This window comes from Apis cerana, linkage group LG1 (assembly GCF_029169275.1).
Source record: "Apis cerana isolate GH-2021 linkage group LG1, AcerK_1.0, whole genome shotgun sequence".
Taxonomy (NCBI): Eukaryota; Metazoa; Arthropoda; class Insecta; order Hymenoptera; family Apidae; genus Apis; species Apis cerana.
In genome coordinates this window covers 10,346,894-10,368,063 of record NC_083852.1, presented here as the reverse complement: position 1 = coordinate 10,368,063, position 21,170 = coordinate 10,346,894, and the positions used below count along the sequence as shown (strand labels likewise).

Sequence of the window (21,170 nt, the reverse complement as noted above, 5' to 3'; positions counted from 1 at the left end):
TCATCGAGAACAAAAAAGAAGTCGAAAACGAAGAAGAAGAAAGTTTTATAATGTTGTCGATTATCTCAACGATAATGCCACCTTACATCATTATCGTTATTATTAATTAACTCGGCAAATACTCGAAAACGAAGACGGAAATAGTGCCGGGAATAAGGACAAGAACAAGGATAAGAACAAGAACAAAGACGAAAATAGACGCGAATACGAGAGCAACGAAAACAGCAATAATAACGACGTTTAGCACGTCTCAAGTGTCAAATATCACGTTAGTGAAGACGACAAATGAAAGAACAGGAAAAAGAAGGAAAATAAAAACATGGATTAGACGACGGAAGAAAGGAAGAAATAGAGATACGTTAATTTTCGAATATAGAAAACGAACGATCAAAATGTCTATGGCATCATGGTTATTGAATTGTTCAATGTTAGTGAAAATATTTAAGTGACAGTTTGAAGAAAAGGAAAAAAAAGTTATCAAAATGTGTGTGACAATTCGTATCGAATAGTGATGCAGTCGCGCGTCAATTGTACCCTACTGTTCCTTTGGATTCCTCGCGCGATCCTCGCGCGGCGCGCGCGTGCTCCGAACTATCGCGCATCGCGCATTACCCTTCTTTCGGTTTCTTCATGCTTATAGTGCTTCTATTCCCGTTGTCGTCGGCAACAGGTGAGTCATTCTGAACTTTCAGCAGTTCTACATTTTTTTCTTCGTCCCTTTTACCAATCTTTTTTCCACTGTTTCCTTTTGTTTCCTCTTTCCCTCCTTCGCCATACTCTCTCTTTGTCTTTTTCATTTTAAATGCATCTATATTCTCATTATATCCTTCTGTCTCTATATCGTCTTTCTTCGCTTCTCTTCTCGTTTCTTCTACTTTATCTAATCTTCTTGCATTTGAATCTCATTTTTTTTTCATTTACTATTTTATCATAATTTCATTAATATGTTACTGGTTATTAATATCTAATTTTGTCATATTATTCAACGAAGGATTACAAATTATTCGTAGGCGATTTTTATTTGTCATAAACTGCTGTTTGCTTCTTTGAATAATTGACCCAGCAATGCATGGATTCTACATATTCGAATCGATCGAGTTCTCTTGTGTTAAATGAATCAAGTTTCAATTGAGCATAGTCATCTGGATGGATAATCTCGATGAATATGGTATAGATATGCCATTCTTAAATTTCTCGCTTTACGTATATCGATATTGATTCCTGATGAGAGTTAAAGTCGTGAGATCACATTTTAAACAATCTGTTCGATATCGTTAATTCTGGACAACTTCATTCAATGAGTCATAGATTTTTCAATTTCGTTTTTGATAACTTTCGCGATGTTTCGAATGTTTCGTCATTCGAGAAATATTACAAATATCGCGCTATTTCTTTCCTATCGATCATATCATTGATACAAATTCTTATCCTAAATCAAAACTGATATTTATTAATTAAACATTATTATCTCTTGAAACGAAAAACAAAACTGTCACTAATAAATAATTTTCTCATTTTTCCAACCATACATCAAATTACATGATTGAAAATTATTTTGTAAAGCAATTTTTTGATTCTTAAACCCGATGAAATTTAATTTAAATAAATATTGAAACTCGAACGAATCTTTTCTCATTCTCATTTATTCACACTTTGGATAAATCTATATGAAAAATATAACATCTATGCAACTGTTATAAGAAAAAAAACACAAAATACAAGAAAAATAAGTAAAGTAAATTAATATCCTCGAACACTGTTTCTTTGAAAATCCTTCACACCCTTGTATTTATCTAACTCGAGGATGAACGAACGAAAAAATGTGTTTATTTCTGATTGTTACGACGATTCAAAGTGATGCGATCTTATCGGATCCGATCCGCTTTTATCCTTCGAATTATACTCATTCGTTGCGGAGCACGTATACAGGATTGCCTATGAGGAGGTACTATGAGGTGGTAAATCGATAAGGAGTTGCGTAAGGAGAAGAAGAGAAAGTAGAGCCGCAAATTCAGAAGGGAGAAAGAAAAAAAAAAGACGTGAATAGAGAAATTGGGGAAAATATTGGCATATATTTGAATATATAAGAAAATATGAGAATGATCGATTAAATCATTGTTCGATTGTTATTATTGAAGAATATATCAATTTAAAGAAAGATTTATGCTTGATCAGGTATAGCAGGTGTGTGTCTAAGACGATTCAAAGGGAAATTGAAAGAAGCGATTGATACACGATCGAAAGTGATTCGATGAACATTGAGGATTAACATAAGTGTCGTTATGTTTGCCAAGTCGAAAAGTAGTGGCTCGACACCGAGCGTTCTACTTCCTAATCCTCTTCAGAATTTGTACGACGTTGGCAAACAAACGGCTACAGCAGGACCCGAAAACGCCTGGCGTATATACAATGGATACACAAAAGCGGATCGAAAGGTAATATTTCAAACTTTTTTATCCAATTATTTCCCTTAGGGTGCGAATATATTTTAAAAGTAAAACTCTCGAGATTTATTCTCCACAATTATTTTTCTATCATCGCGTAATCAATGTCGTCTCATTCTCGAAAGTTTTACTCTCAAAAAGTATGCAATATTTATTATTCGCTAATATTAATTCTCAACGTAATCTTTTTTTCCTAAAAAAAAAATTTTATTTCTTAAAATTAAAAAATTTCTCTTTCATTTTAGGAAGTTTCGATATTTTTCTTTGACAAAAGATCGGTCGATAAACTTCACAAGCCGAAGCGGAAAGAAGCGGTTACGGAAATTTTACGAAACGGAGCACGACAAATGGAACGAGTTTCTCATCCAAAGATTCTGCAGGTAAGATGTTTCCTTTTTTCCCTCTTTTTTTTTTCTTTTCCTTGCTTTCGTATACGAAGCGTGATCGCTCTAGAATTTGTCTATCTGCCTAGGCATATAAGGTCGAAGAATGCGCTGATAGTTTGGCATTCGCGTCTGAGCCAGTTCTCGCTAGTCTTGCGAATGTTTTAGCTTATCAAGAGCAACGAGCGAATAACGTCGGCCAATCGTCGACTAACGTAACGAAACAAACTTCTTCAACCCCTAGTCATCGTGCTCCGTTCACGAAAGAGTACGAGTTACTCGATATAGAGATCAAATATGGATTATTGCAGGTGAGAAATCCATCGATTTTTATTATTAAATATGTATTAAATTTATCTTAGACTATGGACTCCCTTTTTTCCTTTTCTTTTGTATTTTTTTTTTCTCTTCTTTCTTTCTGTAGATCACAGAGGCTTTACTTTATCTTCACGGAACACGCAAAGTCCTTCACAGGAACGTTTGCCCCGCGAGCATAATAATTACCAAAAGGGGCACTTGGAAATTGTCAGGCCTCGAATTTATCGGTAATAGCAGGTTTAATTTTTAATATGCTATCTCGAATTCGATTCTTCACTATGATACTCTTTTTTATTTTCTCTAGAAAAAATGAAGGAATTGCCAATGATATCGTTGCAACCTTGGACCAATCGCATGTCAAAAATGACGCAACCGAATCTCGATTACATAGGTAAGAATATAAAAATGATGGAATTAGGTTGAGCTTCAAATTCATTAATCTTTCTTTCGATTCTTCACATCGTCAAATATTTGTAATCTCGTGTATGTAGCACCGGAAATACAGCAAAAGAAAGAGGGGGGTTTCTACAGCGACATGTACAGCTTTGGTATGACAATATGCGCAATTTTCAATCAAGGCCGACCATTGATTCAAGCGAATCATAACTGTTCCGAGTATTTAAAGCAATTAGAAAACGTAAGTAATCAGATCAATTTTGATTCGAAATTTCTCTTTATGCATATTCTTTATTCTTTTAGATATTTAATTATCTCTCCTTCTTTATTTCCGTAGCTCGAAGAACAAGTTCATGTGATATTACCTTTAGTTCCTCTTCCTCTTCGAGAAGCTGTTTCTCGACTTTTACACATCGATCCAGAGAAGAGGCCAACCATTCAAGTTTTATCCATGATCAAATATTTTCAGTATGCAATTTTTATTCTAACGTATCTTTCATACATATTTCACGCATTTCTTTTACCCATTTCTTTTCTAAAAAAGAAAAAAAATATCTCGAGCTTATTTTATTTTTCAGAGATCCACCCGTATACGCGCTTCAATTTCTCGACGTCAGTAAGATGAAAGACGCGTTGCAAAAGGAGCATTTTTATACAACCACTTTAAAAGGAATATTACCTTATATACCAAGGGTAATATTATATTTATATACAAGATAATATAAGCGCTTATTTTTGTGCACGATACAAAGATGAAAGCGTATTTGAATTTATAGAAACTTTGGTATCAACATATTTGGACGTATCTGCAAACTGAATTGGAAAGTGAAGAAGTTCAATCGGCTGTATTACAACCGGTGCTTTATATCGTACAAAATAGTACACAAGAGGAATACGATCAAATTGTATTTCCATCGTTACGGTAAGTGTTATGTAGAAAAATTAACGAGCTCTCTCTTCCTCTTCTTTTTCTTATTTACGTTCCTACGTTGTACAATTAATTTACTCGTGGAATCGTTGTAGATCGCTTTTTTCGAATCGTAAATCGGTTCACGGAACGGTTACCTTGCTGGAAAATTTGCATTTGATATTAAAAAAAACATCTCGAGAATATATAGAAAGCGAAGTGCTTCCGATGTTGTACACATCCTTTGAGAATTCAACTACTCAAGTGCAGGTACGCAGATAATTGAAAAAGAATGAATTATATAAATATAAATTATGATCACATTACGCGTGTAAAAAAAAAATAAATTTTAAGATGAAAAATAATTATCTAATATTCTAATACAAATACATAAAATACATCTTTTAAACGTGATATCATACATAACTTTATTTTTAAAATAAAGTTAAAAAATGTTTCGTAGACTGCAGCGTTCGTAGCCGTGTCGAATGTGACCGATTACATACACGATGAGGCTGTTCGAAACATCGTGTTGCCGAAATTACTTCAAGCATTTGAAAAAAATTTAGTGGATTCCCGAATACTTATGAACGTGATACCCTGTATTTTAAATCGTTTGGAAAAGCAGAAAATCATCGATTGTATCTTACCATTATTGTTCAATGTAAAACTTCAAGAACCGGAGATAATCGTTCGGGTTGTAAGTAAGTAACGTATCATCTTTTTATGCTTGTTACATTATATCACGTATACATACCTCCTTATAAAAAATCTTACAATCTTATTCGATGTTAAAATTGTTGTAATATATTATATAAAATATAATATAAAGTATAAATAAAAAAACTATATGGCATTATTGTACATATATAATATGGCTAATATACTATAGTATTAATATATTTATTGAATACTTAGAAAGATCTAAGATTCTAAAGATGAAAGTAAACACAAAAATTAATATATAAAGATTTCGTTTAATTTAAATTACTTAATAAATAAGCATTTATTTTTTTATATCGTGTCCTCTAGAATTAATTTTTCAATAATATCTCGCGATATATTAATATCTTATATATTATGAACATAAAAACATGAAAATAATGATTGGTAACTTTCGAATGGAGTGTATTCATACGTATGTATATATACAGATACACAATACATAATTATTGTTGCTGATGGATTGCAGTTACAATTCGATTTCTACAGAGATTTACAGATTAATGTTAAACGACAAAAAATATGGATTATCTGTGAATTGGATGGCGACCAGAGCAATGCCTTCTTTACTACCTCAAACTATTAACCCAGCATTGAATCTCGAGCAGTTTGAACTACTTCTCAAAGTGTTGCAAGATATGCTGAATCATATCGAAAGGTGAAGCAAAAATGTTACAGATTTTACTTACAAATTTTTACGAGATCATGAATAATCGATATTTTCTTTTTACGCTTCTTATCGTTATATTTTCCTTTTTTCTTTTCATTTCTTTTGAATTTTTTGTTCTATTCTCGTTTCTGTTCCTTGTTCTGTTCGTTCGCTTGCTTTTTGTCCCTTTAAAATCAGGAACCAGAGGAATCAATTGACGCTGGATAATTTGTCATTATCGAGCCCGGAACGGTATCGAAGTTTACGACATCAGCACAGTACGGACAATATGTACGTTGCCCCCTTTAATATACCAAATCTACGTATCGAGCAACGTAAAACTTCTTCGGCTGAAGACATGGCTCGAAAAAATAGCACGAGTAATTAAAATAATTTATAAAATATAAACATATATATATATATTTGATAATTGATCTCTTTTTTGTAGATTCGATGTCGACGACAGTTTCAGCTGAAAACATGGCAAGAAAGAACTCGATGATAAGTAAGTGACTTTTAAATATTAATTTTTCTTTCTTTCTTTCTTCAATGTTCATCTTAATCCATTTATTTATTTTATCATTGTTCTTTCATTCAGCCATGTTCAGATGGTTCTCATCATCGAACAACGATAACAGTAATTTCTTAAAAGTGACGAATACCTTTACGAGCAGACGGTTATCGGATAATACTCTGATGACACCGAAAATACGGGTAGCACCATCGTGCGAAAGTTCACCAGGTGCTACACCAGGTGATGGATTACCCATTCGACGACATTCGAGCACCGGTCCTCAAGACCGACGGGGATCTAACATAAATTTATCGCCCCCCTTGGTATTGTATCTTACACTTTATCTTTATCGATTGATCCTTATTCTTCGAAAAATTCGATTCGTTGTTTCATTCCTTATTCTACAACGCGTATTATAATATAAAAATTATATTATAGTCGAAATTTAATCCTACAATGGATAAGAAAAAAACAGAAGGAGCATATGATTATCTCGTTAAATTCGATAGGGTGGAATGCCGATTACCAGTAGCAGTGTTCCGTACCTGGTTAGCTCGAGCATGAATAGCATACGCGGCTCGAGACGTCCTTCTGTCTCTTCAACGTCTTCCCAGCAAGGACTGCTGCAGCAGGTTGGCTCCAGCATGGTAAGACAACAACCCCCCATCTGCCTCAACCTCAATGGACTACCACCACCATCACCACCACCACCACAACCACCACCACCACAACCAACACTTTCTCCATTACTCCAGCTACCGGGACAGTCTTTCCACTGACCCTCCGTCACAGTGTAAGGATATTCACTAGCTTATCCAAAGTCGCCGATGCTCTCTTTTCTTTCTCTTTAACGATATGAAATTTTTCTTAATGAGATGCGATTTTTTAAATATCGCTCGCGACGATGTGTTTTTCTTTTTTTCGGAAATAAAAAAAAAAAGAAGAAAAGAAGACAAAATGAACAAAATGCAAAGGAAAGAAAAGGAAAACACACACATCAACGTATTTTAGATTTTCGCTTTATAATTGATTATAACAAAATTTAAATTACATTTTGAATAATTTTTCGAGCAAAAATATATATATATTTTTTTTTTTCTCATAGCAAAAAGGCGGTCCTTGCTTATCCTGCCTTTTCCCAGCTTCTCTTTCTCTCTCTCTTTCTCTCTCTCTCTCTCTCTTTCTTGCTTATATTCCTTCCCACCTTTTTCTAGTTATTTGCATCTATTTTATATACTAGTTTGTTCAATTTTTTTTTATAATACTGCTTCTTAAGTAAAATATCCTATCTAATATTTTTGAGACGAAAATTGAAATTTTTATCATTTTCTTTAAACGTCTTTCTTAAAAAGAATAGATTAGATATTGTAAAACTAGATTTTGTAAATTTGAAAATTTTAAATCCTTGAAAAGATCCTTTAGCTCAAAAGTTAAAAGACACGATAAAATTTAAGATATCTCAATATGTATATTTAAAAATAAAAAAAATGCGCTAGATAGGATGTTTTAAAATTAACAATAGTAGAATATATATATGGATCAATATAAATATTAATTGCTTCGCAGCTATTTTTTTCATGCGCACGTATATTCAATAATTTTTCGTCTTAATTGACAAAGAAAAATTAGAATGATCGATCAATCGTTCGATCTGTATTATATCTGTATTATTCTTACTCTTCTATTTAATAATCAATAGTTGTAATTATACGATTATTTTTCGTTCCGTTACAGTATCAATTCTTCAACAAACAATTCGATGGTTAAATCTTTCGTCGAAGATCAAGTTTCGTAAGATATTTACGTTAAAATTAACAACATAAGGAACAATTGGTTACCGTCCGTGCGACAAAAGGAGACATAGAGGAACGAAAAAAAATAATTTTATAACCATCTCCTATTAACGATAAAATGGTAATTTGTTTCGTTTATTATTGCTACACTGCTACATATCTAATCGTAACAGTGCCGTTCTTAGATCGGTAATCATCTAGATATAAAAATAATATCGCCGTTCTTAGTTCAATATTATTTAACAATTTGATATGCAATGTTAAGTTTTATGTTTATATACGAATAATTATAAACAGTTATATAGTGCAAAAGAAATATTTTTTTAATTTTCATTTATATTAAATGAAACAAATATATCATAAATATAAATATAAAACTAGAACATAACAAAAATTATTAATATTCTGTTTAATGAAAGTAAAAGAAATTAATTTCACCATAAATTTACATTACTTACTTTTTTTTTAATGCAAATTTGTCAATTATTTTCAACAAATCTAAATTTTTACCAATATTTTTTTTATATATAATTATCAATTAAATTAAATTAAATACATAATTATTAATCAAATAAGTTTTATATAAAATATATAATCTAGTTGGTTTTGACTATCCAGAGACATTTAGAGCATCCAATCAGGAACGGCACTGAACGTATATATATAAATAACTTTTATCCTTAAGATATATTCCACTACACTTATTTACATACATAATAAATTGGACCTTGAAAACGTATCGGTGAAGATCACTTCTATAAATGAGCACGGACTTTGATTTCTTGTAAAGAAATTAAACGACTTGAGACCTTTTAAAGTGGCCTAACCTCATAAAAATTACATTAGTTATATTATCTGTGTCATTATTCAAAATTCCAATAAAGTATGGATGTGTATAAAAATACATACACACATGTACCATCTGTAATTGCAATTGTAATTGCAATGTAATTTATGGAACAATTTGCAACGAATTCATGAATTGAATAATAAATGAAAGTAACGCAATATATAATAGGAAAATGGGAATATATGTACGTATTTTGTATCGAAAAGAGAAAAAGGGGAAGGACTTTTCAATATTTATTCTCGCATTAAGTTTTGTTATTTTAACTCAACATCGATTACATATACATATATACAGTCAGTCACAAAAGTTTTCAATCTTACATTAGTTCAATAAAAAATTGCTTTATTGAAACAATAATTTTGTTTTGTATGAAACATATAACGTAATTTTTTTATTAAGAGGATTAAATCAACTTTTAAAAGTATCGTATTTTTATTTTTTTAAAAATATATATTTTTACAAAATAGAAAATTTTTAATTATTATTATATCATTAAAATATTTAAATTTTGTGTATTATTATCTAGATACTCTCAGAAAAAATGAAAAAATAATAGTAATAATAAATAGTTCGAGAGTTGATTTCAGAAAGAAATCAAATATTCAAAGAAATTTTTCATCAAAAAAGAAATTAGGTATAATATTATAATAAATACACTTTAATTAAAATCGGGAATTTCGAATTAAATATATAAAGAATAAAGATTTTGTGTCTAACTGTATATTTATATGTATATGATAAAATGAGGTTTTATATATATATATATATATATATATATCATATTACACGAATAATTTGTAAATATATATATATCTAACTTTTATTGAACAATTAATAAAATTAAAATGCTTCTTTCTTTTTCCATTTCTTTCTATTATTTTTTCTATAAATTTCAATTCATTTTTGCAATAAAATATGTATTGATGTATGTGTAATTCCAAGTCAATTGTAATACAAATAATTATCTCAGATTTTTTTATTCTTTTCTCTAAATGTTTAAATCTAGAAAAAGAAAAAGAAAGAAAGGGAAATAATAATTTCGAGAGAACATAATATGATCAAAGTTATTTATTTTTCTGATTGAAAATCAATCAATCGAAAGAAATGACAATGAGTGATTTTAAAAGAAAATAAGTTTAATGTCAATTGCATATACATATATTATGTCCACTTATGATAAAAGAATATATACATGCGTATAAGAAATATTTAAAAGATAAGACGTGTTATATAGAATTAGAAATATTTATGTATAAGTTGTGTGTTGCAAGTTGATAGAAAGAATGGATATCAAAATGGAATATGAATATCAAAATTACTTTGCAGAGAATGCATTTTAAAACTATCATGTCTATATATTTCGATATACATATATACATATCAAATGCGCATATTTGCGCGCATTACACTTTAAATATCTATATACTTTGGCAACAATTTCCTCTACTCGATTGTATTTAAAATTTTTTTAATCCTATAAAAATGTATTGTTATAATATATTGATATTTCTATATTTTGGAATGTATGTACGTATGTGTATATGTTTGTGTGTATATGTTTGTATGTATTTACGCGCGCGCGCGCAAATATATGTACGATCGATGTGGATATAAGAGAATGAAAAAAAAAAAAAAAAAGAAGAGAAAAATGCGTGTGTGTTTAAAATGTAAATACGTATTTGCAGGCGACAGAGACTGATTGTTTTTCTGGAGTATTATATGACACTAGAAAACAAAGTGTCCTTAAGGTGTTCGGGATAAGAATTATTTCACGTTTGTGCTTGATCACAATTCTGATCGTACAGAAATCGTTAAATAATGCGTGGACAATCGTGGACAATCTTATAGGCAATCTTGGACAATCGTCGACAATCAGAAACGAACAGGAAAAAGTCGATACAAACGAATTGTAATGACGTATTCGTGTTCTTATGAAAATTATCTTTTGATAATTATTCAACAAAATTGTAATTTATCAAAAATATTTGAACGTGCATAATACATTGTGAACTCGATACATTGAATCATTGTTGAGAAAGCGAATCTTGAGATCTCATGTATCCAAGTATATGTATATGTATCGTGATTATAATAGAAACAGAAAATGACAATCATTCGAACAAAAGTACGGATTATTAGGAATTTTGGGCTCTTGCATTTTTTTTTTTTTTTGACCAGTCGTGTATGTATCGGTCAATAATGCAGAGTTCTGCCCGAAATGCATGTAATCTGGTAAAAAATTTCATAACTATTTATTATTTTGTTTTTTAAATATTTTTCTTTATATATAATTTTCTTTTTAAATCTCATCGTTTTTGTCATTTTTTTTTTGCCATCGTTTACATTCTCTTTGCTTTTATCTATTAGTGTTTCTGCTTTTACGATCGTTTTTAATTTTATGTTAGAACAATCTTTGCTTTCGATGCAAATAAAAAAGTACAAAAATTTTATCGTAATGAGAAATATTTTACGTTAGAATATTTTTCAGTATTAGGGATCCAGTATTATATCCACATGCGACGAGTAAATAATAAACCAACAAGAAATATATAGTTATAATGTGTCGATAATTGTAAAAAATCCGCCTTTGCTTCTGTTTATCTTTATGCAACATGTATCGGGCTTCAAATTATGTACACGTATTCAAATGATATTCTTATTGAAACGTATTCTCATTGATGCAATATCGTTTACGATATTGTTACATATTGTCATTTTCATCGTTATTCCGTAATTATGTATGTGCAAGAAAGAATACGTCAACGAGTAATGTGCTCAATAGACTTCCTATCGAAAATAGATGTTAAACTCGTCCGAATGCAATTATTCATTCTCCATGATATATTGTTCGTGCACAAGCAACATCCTTTTTCGACTAATTAATCCGTTCTTGTTATTAAGTATATATATTTCCTGTATCTCTTTCGAAAGATGTACTATAATAAAAACGATGGTAATCGAATAGTATTGAATATTCTTCTGTACGTTAAAAAATTGTCAAATTAGTAATAATTATAACTATTATTAACAAATAACTATATATAATAATAATTTTTTTTATAAAAAATGGCTATCAATTCATTTTATTTAAAAGCCTATTCAAAAAAAAAAATAATCTAAATTCCAAATATCTTCTATGATTCTAGGAAAAAATCACCTATTAAATTATATATATCTTTTCAAATCATTAATTTTTTTGTTTAAAATATTTTTTAATATTATCCGGTAGAATAAATCGATTTAAATAAAAAATTCTTTAATAAAAATTATTTTAGTAAGAATGAGAGCAGACTCAGCGAAAGGGTTAAATACACATGGTCTCCCTTCCCCAATCGAGATTTTATTACGTTGGTATTATATGAGAAATCAAGTATTGTATACAATTCGTAACTCATATTATTAGGAAAATATATAAATATAAAGATAACATTATTATAAATTGAATATAAATATCATGAAAGTGATTAGAATTTCAAGACAATAACAATAAAAACGATAAAAACGATAATAATGGATACATTACACAACAAAATGAAGCATTCATTGAGCGGCGCAGAAACTTGCGCATTAAACAAAACGTGTAGGTTATGCCTTCGCGTCGAAAATCATTTAATATCGATATTTACTGAAGAAGAAAAGTCAAAATGCTTGGTTTCTCGTATTCGAGATTGTTGTCCTATTACGGTGAGTAATCTGGATACTTTGTATTATGATTTTTAATTGAATTCATAATTTCTTGTTTTTTCTCCTTGCACATTTTATTTCTCATTTCTAAATTCAAAACACAAATTTTTTATATGTATGTGTAAATATGTTTTTACGATATATATTTATCCTTTTTTTTCATATATGATGTATATACATATATTTTCGGAACCAGTTAGAAGACGACAGACTACCGAAGATGATATGTCACGAATGCGAGGAAAAGGTAGCCGCTACGTTCGAATTTCGCGAACAATGCAGAAAATCGGAACATTTTTTGCGATTACATTACGAATCGTGTATCTCGGACAAACTTGATCTTGTTAGAATATCAGATTACAAAACTGTTTTGGTAAGTTTGATTATCAATTTATTTTCAATAAGTTACTTTCAAAATTAAACTTTTTCTGATAATTTTCTTTTTGTAACAAGAATATTAAAAAATTGTAACAATTTTAGAATTGCAATGTTAAAGCTAATTCAAATATGTGTACAAATCTTGATGTAATCGATTTGAAAGAAGATCGGGGACATTCAGAAAAAAATCAAGGAGCATTTAATGAACAAAGAAATGAAAATTCCATATTAAAAACACAATATGAAAAGAAAAAAATGTTAGAATCAAAAATTGTTCATAATGAAATTGTAGAAGAAAAGGTAATGATGAAATCAGTATCACGATCATTTTTTAACGATGATCGAAATCACGATGAAGAAGGAAAAAATAAAAAAAAAGATAAGATAATCGATCAAATTTATTTTTTCAATGATGAACATAAATACATAGAGAAGGAAAGCGGCGATAATATTTCCACAGAAAAAATGCAAATCTGTAATGATACAATGAAAATGCCATATCTGTGCGATATCTGTAGCAAAACTTTTGCTTCGAAATCTGGATTGCGATTTCATTTGAAATCACATGATGCTGTAAAGTCTTATCCATGTCGATACTGTGATAAACGATTTGTGATTCCTAGTTACACCAAAAGACATGAAAAAATTCATACGGGCGATAAATCATTTATTTGTCAATATTGTAGTGCGACTTTTGCTTCTTCGAATGGTCTAAAATATCATTTAAGACTTCATACGGGTGAAGCAAACTATCCTTGTAAAATTTGTGGCAAATCTTTTTATCGACATAAATATTTAAAGGAACATATATTCACACACACAGGAGAGAAACCATATATTTGTAAAACGTGCGGCGCTTCCTATGGAAGTTCTGGCAGCTTATTTGTGCATAAGAAAAAGTGTAAAACTAAATAAATTATTGTATAAAATATATATAAAAAAAATAATATAAAATAAAATAAATAAATAAATATATATTTTTATATATTTGACCCAACTAATCGAAAAATAGTATTTTGGGTATGAAAAAACATTTTTCATACTCAAAAAAATCAAGAAAAATTTCAAAAAAAACTATCTTTATATTTTTCAAACTTAATAAGACTATTCAGACAATTATCTGAAATATAAATATCTTTTTTATTGCTTTCTGCCATAAATAAGATACAGAATAAATGTGATATATAATTTTTTTTTTTTTTTCATGTTTTAAAAATTCGAAGATTTGATTCATTTACCATATCACATTATTGACTCAGTATAGAAAATAATTGTACCATTAATAATAATTAGAATTAAAATTTGATTTTATATAAATTATATCATGAATGAATAAAATATAAATTATGAATGAATAAAATATATCGTAAATTCAGATGAAAAACAAAATAAATGTAACATTTTATGAGATTTAGTATCATATTATATCAAAGATAAATTATAACATACATTAGATATAAGATTTTTATATTTAATTTTATGGTTATTATATTACGGTTATAATATGCAATGCATTTTTTTTTGCTCTCTTATCATTTTATCACTCCCAATGTTATCGATTCTGTACAAAATAAAATTATAATTATCATAATGGTATAGATTAAATACACAGATTAGATATAGAATCTAAAATCTTATATATAATTTAATATTAATTTAATATAATTTAATATTGTATAAATATAAAAGTAAATCAATATTTTTATAGTTATAATGTAATATATATTTTTGTATTCCAAATTTCTAGAACTTTATTCATTATCATCTCACTCATTGTTACCAACAGAATGCAAAATTTGATTGTTTAGCGAGATCTTAAGCATTTATTCTGGTAAGAATTATAAATAACGAATCAAATGGATAATATATGTAATTCTTTAAATTTCTTATATAATAATTATTATTGATTAATTAATATTGTTATGTAATAATTATAATATGTAATTATTATATAATAATATATATTTTTAAAAAGGAAAATAATAATTTGATCTTAAAGATCAATACGAGAGTCTTATATCTAATATCTAATAACTATTTTATTACATATTCATCAAAGTTGAAATCAATATCAAATTTCTAATTAATAATCAAGTTACAAATAAAATAATTATTTAATTTATGGTTGTTTGTTTTATAATTCCTAATCACAAAAATATATGAATTATTATAATTCATCTCCATTATAAATATTTACTTTATCGACTGGCCATTAATAAATACTATAGATATCTGCTTTATTGACCGAACATGTAGCGTCGTCAAATGTACAATTATATAAAATAATACACTTTTATTCGTATAGTTTTAGATAGGTTAGATATTTGATTATATTATTTTCTGGCTGTCAACAGAATTTTGACAATTCTTCTATAGAGAAGAATCAAAGAGAAAAAATATATCAATATGTTTTGTATTCACTGAAAATATGCCACAGCTCATTTTTCAAATTATCTCATTTTCAATCTTCAAATTCTTTATTTAATCAAAATCTCCGTTTTTTCTTTAAATCAATATTCTATAGCTTTTTATAAATCAGTGAGTCAAGTGAAATCCATTCTTTTATTTCTTTTAATTTCCTGTAGTGGCCTTTTTTATGATCTTTACATTTTTGAGAAATAAAATTAATTCTTTGTATAGATCATTATTCAATATTTTTTTGAAAATTGTTATCAGCAAATTATATCAAATATATCAAATAATCATCAAATAATCTTTTTGTTCATATGATATTCAAAAATTACTCACCAAAAAGAAAATTGTATCTCCGCCACAATACAGCCTGTTTATTTTCGCTGCTATATGCGACAACTACGATCCACGATGTATTAGAGTCCGGAAGGAAAACAAATAAAAAAAGGCAGAAATAAAATAGAAATTAAACAATCAGCGCCATCTTTAGAATAGCTTGAATAAAACAACTATATTCTACTAGATACTAGATAAGAAAAATAAATATAAAAGAAATAGAAATAGTAATTATCAGCGTCACATGAATGCCAAAAATAACTAACAATACTCAAAAGATGGCGCTGATCTTTAATTTTTACTCTACCTTACCCTATGTGTAAAGAGATGTTTTTGACATTCAAGAAATGGCGCTGATGATCAATTCTTACTCTTCTCTGTTTTATTCATCTCTTTGTTTATACGTGTTTTATTTATTACTCTAGAGATGGCGTTAAATCCTTAATTTTTATTTTATTTCTATCTTCCAAATTTAATTTATTTAAATAAAAATTTATTTATTCAGAAAACAATTTCTCATCATATTTTTATTATGATATTTTCTTATTATATTTTATGAAAGAAAATTTAATTTTTCAAAGAACAAATTTTTATATTTTATATTTTTATTGTTCGTGAAATATTTAATTATTGTACATAAGATAGATAATTTTACGAACACATGAAATCATTAAAATTTAGTATTTGCATAAAAATTTAATTTCAATTTCATTATAGTCTACTAGTATTAAATTATAAACTTTGATAATAACAATATATAATGATATTAAAAATGATAAAAGCATTCTTGAAAATATGTGAAAAACTTTAGAGAACAGAATAAAAATATATTCATCAAAAACAAAAAAAAAAAATAAAAATGATAAAAAATTTAACAATTAGAAAAAAAGATAATTTGTTTTATTTCATATGAATCATAATTAACTATCATATTATAAAAAGAAAAAAAAAAGAAACTTCTCATATATCTTTAAAATTATCATTAATTTTATTTGTAAATTATATAATTATATATACAATTAAATAGATGTGTAAATTTTGTAATAGAATTAAAAAAATTTTTATTCAGAGAATAAACATTAATAAAGATAATAAATACAGAGGTAGTGATGTCGCTATCCAAATTTTTTGGTAATTCGAATATATATTACGAAATTAACAATGGCTAATGCAGCGACTTTATGATTATAGATGAAATATCATATTACAATCTCTTTACCACAATTTAAATATTTATGTACATGATGGACAAAATATATCACGTCGCAATGTTTATTATATGATGTCGCATGAAATACAATAGTCTCCACTTTAGCGTTCTTAATTGCAATTGAATCCATTTATTGTGCAAATTAAAAACTTAAAAGGATTTTGAAAAAAGGAAATGAATATAAGTCAGATCAGTAGAACATTAAAATCTAGATAAAACAAACATTTCTGTATTTCACATTTTAACAATATTATTAATGGGCAACATAAGAAAATTATTTTCACTGGTAATATGATGTATTAAATAATTTCTTTCCAAAAAATTGATGAATTTTTAGATAAAATATCTCAGATCCTAATAAAAAACATGCGAAAAATATCTCGTCCATAATGTCATATAAAAAACATTGTAATGCGAAATATTTCATCCATAATATCGCATGAACGACATCATAAAAATATCTTATGCGATAGCAAAAGAATTAATATAAATCTTTGGTATTTAAAAAACAGGAATTCGATAACCAAACATTATCATGACCGACAATCGGTATTTCTGCGTATGGACATTTCTGAGGAAGCAATCGACATCCATTGATTAATGTCAGATCGAAACCACGTTAAACCTAAAGAATATTTTCCATTTAAATTCGCGTGTTGGCATCGACTAAACCACCATCCGCCATGATAGTTTCTGGCACAATGAGTCGTACTAGTATCCATATCTCGATCTTTTGCACTGAAAGCCATTCCATTCTGATAAGACAGAGCATCAGTCGCGTTACCAGAATATCCGTAAACATCTAATCTATAACCATTTTCTTTCGATTCAATCCTGAACGAATTGTATTCAGCACGCCAGTGTTGGCCATAAATGTCTAACATATCGATACGAAGACTGGTACAATTGTCAGAATTGGTGAATCTATGAAGGAATTCATTACCGATCCAATATTCGCTGATCGGTGATCCGAAACCGAGAGAATAATCATTCCAATTGCGATCGAAATCGAGAGTTCCATCAATACGACGGGCAATTACGATCCAACCTTCGTGGCAAAAAACTAATATCGGTCTGTCTTCTTTACCTGCTTCCAAAAGTCTTAATCCGTCCATAGGTTCGTTTATAGATTCGTTTTGCGCACAATCACTAGTCAAATTGTGTCGAATTAAATGATATCGATCTTCGAGTTCTTCAAAATTCGAAAACGCATCGTTTGACGATTCCAGTGATGACGAGATAAACGAGGTAATCGAAGATCGATGAAAATCGATTATCGAACAAGTAGCATTTAATCGATCAATCGCTTTCTCTTGTTTATCGCTTTTCTCTTGAAGCTTAGACGCACTGACGCTTAAAGCTTGTACAGTACGACGTAAATTATTAAGTTCTTCTCTAGTCAACGAAAGTTCAGCCGCTTTTTGAGCGGCATTTACACCAAGTCGCATCAATTCCCATTTTGTAGACGAATTATTTCTTTCCACGGCGTCTTCAAGAGATCGTAATGAATCGAATAATCGCGAGCCGAGTGATTCGTCGATATTGTTCGTGAAAACTTCGTTCTTGTTACTAATATTTGAAATTTTTCGAGATAATTCGATTTGAACTTTTTCTAAACTTTTTATACGTTTGCTTAAACCAGACCATTCTTGATTCTCGTACATCGTAATACGTTTTTCCAATGATACTCCTTCTTTCATTGTGAGAAAAATTTTATGTTCGAGACTTTTTAAACGATCATTCAGCCGCATTCGATATCCTTTTTGTTTCAAATAATGTTTTCTTACAAGTCTGCGTCGAGGAATACTGTGTGACGCGACAGCTGTAGTCTTGGGATCGCTATTCCCTGTGCTCGACTCACCGAAATACGACGATACTGTTCCCACTACCGTACCAGCTGTCACTGTTCGGGTCTTTTTTTCCATTTCTCTTTCTCTACCTTCTTCCCCTCTTTCAACATTTATTCTATGTTCAATCAGGGAATTCACATTAGCTGAAGAGGAATCGCATTTAAGAGATTTTACTTCGATTTGGATTGAATTCAACTGAAATTAAAGTTTTTATTATGTTATTAAATGCGCGATATAAAAAAAAAGAAAGAAAGAAAAAACATGATATTTTTTACGAATACAAGTTTTGTATAACTTTTGTATTGTTGTTATGATTAATTATTAATTTATCACAATAATTGCAAATAAAAAAAGTAAAATACAAAAATTAATGAGCAGAATGCAGATATAAATATGAATATAAATATAAATAATAAAGTTACATAATATTATAATGAGAATTTTATTTCAAATATTTTATATCTCTATATATTTTCTATTTTTTATTCAATTTTTCTAAATTTTAATAAATAGAATATATCGATAAAAAATGACAGCATAAAGAAGAAGAGTAAAAAAACAGTATAACAAAAGCAAAAGAAAAAATATAATCCGAAATTATAATAAATATAGCTTCTAAAATATGCAAAATATAAAAGATATATAAAAGAAAATATAAACAAAAATAAAAAACCTATTGTACAAATAGAAATTAAAAACGATTAAGAAATATAAATGAACATTAAGCAGCTGCAGAATAATGAAAGGACCCGCCACTGAAATATGTAATCGGTCGACTAACTAACACGATGGCAGAGCCTAGCAGGTGTTTCAACTTGTCGGTGTTCCACATAAACGCAATATTCATCGAATTACTGCGTTTCTGCAGCTGTCTTGAAACAAAATATGCCACGTTACTTGTGTGCGTAATGAGTAAAGATACAGATGGTAGGAGTGTGAGCGAAAAATGGGGAAGGAGAGCAAGAATGAAGGAAGAGAATAAAAAAAAAGAAAAAGAAAAAAGAAAAGGGTAGGGTGAAATCGTGGCAGATGCATACGATCGATCGGGCACGAGCAGGTGGACGAGCCCTGAACGATAAACAAGATTCCAAAGTGAAAAAAAAGAAGAATCCTAAACTAAAGAGAAAGTAACACGTGGTCCAACGACCGAAAAAAGCGAGTAGTCCAAGAAAATGTTACCTGACTGGAAATATCGGCATAAGTACGAAAGAGCAAACTAAACCGTTCTTTCATTGCGGCAATATCAACACGAATTGTTCCGAGGGCAGCTTCGATCTTGGTAATTCTGCCACCGAGATTTCGAATTCCTTTTCCAACTGCAGCAACATCTCCCTTTAAAAGTGCAAGTTCACCTTTCATTCTGGATCTCTCGGCAAGTTCTTCGCTCACATTTCTTGTACGAAGAACTTCAGCAACTTCTCCTTGAAGTTCGGTAACTGCGCTTCCTAACCATCTTACACGCAACTTTTCGTTTTTTGCCTCGTTTCCATTACCACCGTGTAGAGAGGTTATTTCTTTTCTATGAACGAATATCACCATCGCCAATAGAAATAAAATTCTACTTGTTAACTCGAATTTGATCATTTATCGATGCAACAACAAAGATTTTCTTTTACCTTAATTGTTTGATTTCGTTTTTTAGAACGAACAATTCTGTATTTTTCTCGATCGCATGTTTCAAGCTTGCTTCAAGAGCGTTGTAATCCTGTTGCCGGTGATCAAGAAGAGCATTTACTTGTTCCCGTAGCGATCTTATAGCGTCCGAAATATTTTCCTCACCGTGAATTTCTACTCGCGTAACGACTACTACGAATATTATACACAATACCCAGCTTTTCCTGGTCATTTTTCTATATGGTAATCAGTATTTTTGCTGTTATCATCGAATAAATCATAAATAACTAATAAACTAATGTATTAACTATACTATACTACTTATATTGTTCTGTTATTAAATATTATTGACGATCGTTGTCGTCTGTAAAAATAAGGCGTTGAACATTTATGGTTCGACCACCGAAAGCTCACTGGCTTAACCAACGGCCGCCCTGCCAGTTTTATATCGTCCTTTCCTTAAAAGGTTGGGGGTAGAGAGTATAAGGAGCAGGTGTGCATTCAGAACACAACCAACGTTCCGTGGCCATGCATTGTCTCGTGCCTGCAAGCTGTGCTCTCGATGCTCGACTATCATCATCATCGGGTCTTTATCCCCATTATTTTTTATATTACTTCTATTTGAAAATCACAATTTATTTTTATTAACTAGGAAATTAATAATTTATATTTTCGAATACGTTATTGTATAAAAATGAAATAGGTAAAA

General features: G+C 29.3%; 3 protein-coding genes across 6 annotated transcripts; 2 read left to right on the top strand and 1 right to left on the bottom strand.

Moving 5' to 3' along the window:
• Positions 1-529: 529 nt before the first annotated feature.
• Positions 530-11,939, top strand: LOC107997856 (SCY1-like protein 2). 3 transcript variants are annotated; one of them, XR_009833480.1, is made up of 19 exons: positions 530-670; positions 2,176-2,435; positions 2,690-2,824; positions 2,917-3,138; positions 3,252-3,372; positions 3,450-3,536; positions 3,637-3,782; positions 3,879-4,009; positions 4,120-4,234; positions 4,318-4,463; positions 4,565-4,718; positions 4,912-5,152; positions 5,661-5,829; positions 6,019-6,200; positions 6,269-6,325; positions 6,419-6,657; positions 6,844-7,127; positions 8,069-8,248; positions 10,663-11,939. XR_009833480.1 is itself a non-coding variant. In XM_017056777.3 (18 exons), exons 2-18 carry the CDS (start codon positions 2,283-2,285, stop codon positions 8,099-8,101), a joined length of 2,469 nt encoding a protein of 822 aa, XP_016912266.1. In that variant the 5' UTR covers positions 530-670; positions 2,176-2,282; the 3' UTR covers positions 8,102-11,939. The 3 variants fall into 3 exon arrangements, 2 of the variants coding, with proteins under 2 accessions (XP_016912266.1, XP_061943452.1); XM_017056777.3 differs by having other exon boundaries at positions 6,844-6,981; positions 8,069-11,939; XM_062087468.1 differs by having other exon boundaries at positions 8,069-11,939.
• A 357-nt stretch (positions 11,940-12,296) lies between these two features.
• Positions 12,297-14,601, top strand: LOC108002579 (zinc finger protein 54). 2 transcript variants are annotated; one of them, XM_017064337.3, is made up of 3 exons: positions 12,297-12,661; positions 12,858-13,034; positions 13,142-14,601. In XM_017064337.3, exons 1-3 carry the CDS (start codon positions 12,488-12,490, stop codon positions 13,952-13,954), a joined length of 1,164 nt encoding a protein of 387 aa, XP_016919826.1. In that variant the 5' UTR covers positions 12,297-12,487; the 3' UTR covers positions 13,955-14,601. The 2 variants fall into 2 exon arrangements, with proteins under 2 accessions (XP_016919826.1, XP_061926805.1); XM_062070821.1 differs by having other exon boundaries at positions 12,519-12,661; positions 12,862-13,034.
• A 2,222-nt stretch (positions 14,602-16,823) lies between these two features.
• On the bottom strand, positions 16,824-20,724 carry LOC107997531 (protein scabrous-like). The gene is made up of 3 exons (XM_017056197.3): positions 20,464-20,724; positions 20,027-20,366; positions 16,824-19,042 (listed from the first exon to the last, which is right to left on the bottom strand). Exons 1-3 carry the CDS (start codon positions 20,691-20,693, stop codon positions 17,531-17,533), a joined length of 2,082 nt encoding a protein of 693 aa, XP_016911686.2. The 5' UTR covers positions 20,694-20,724; the 3' UTR covers positions 16,824-17,530.
• Between the last annotated feature and the right edge of the window lie 446 nt (positions 20,725-21,170).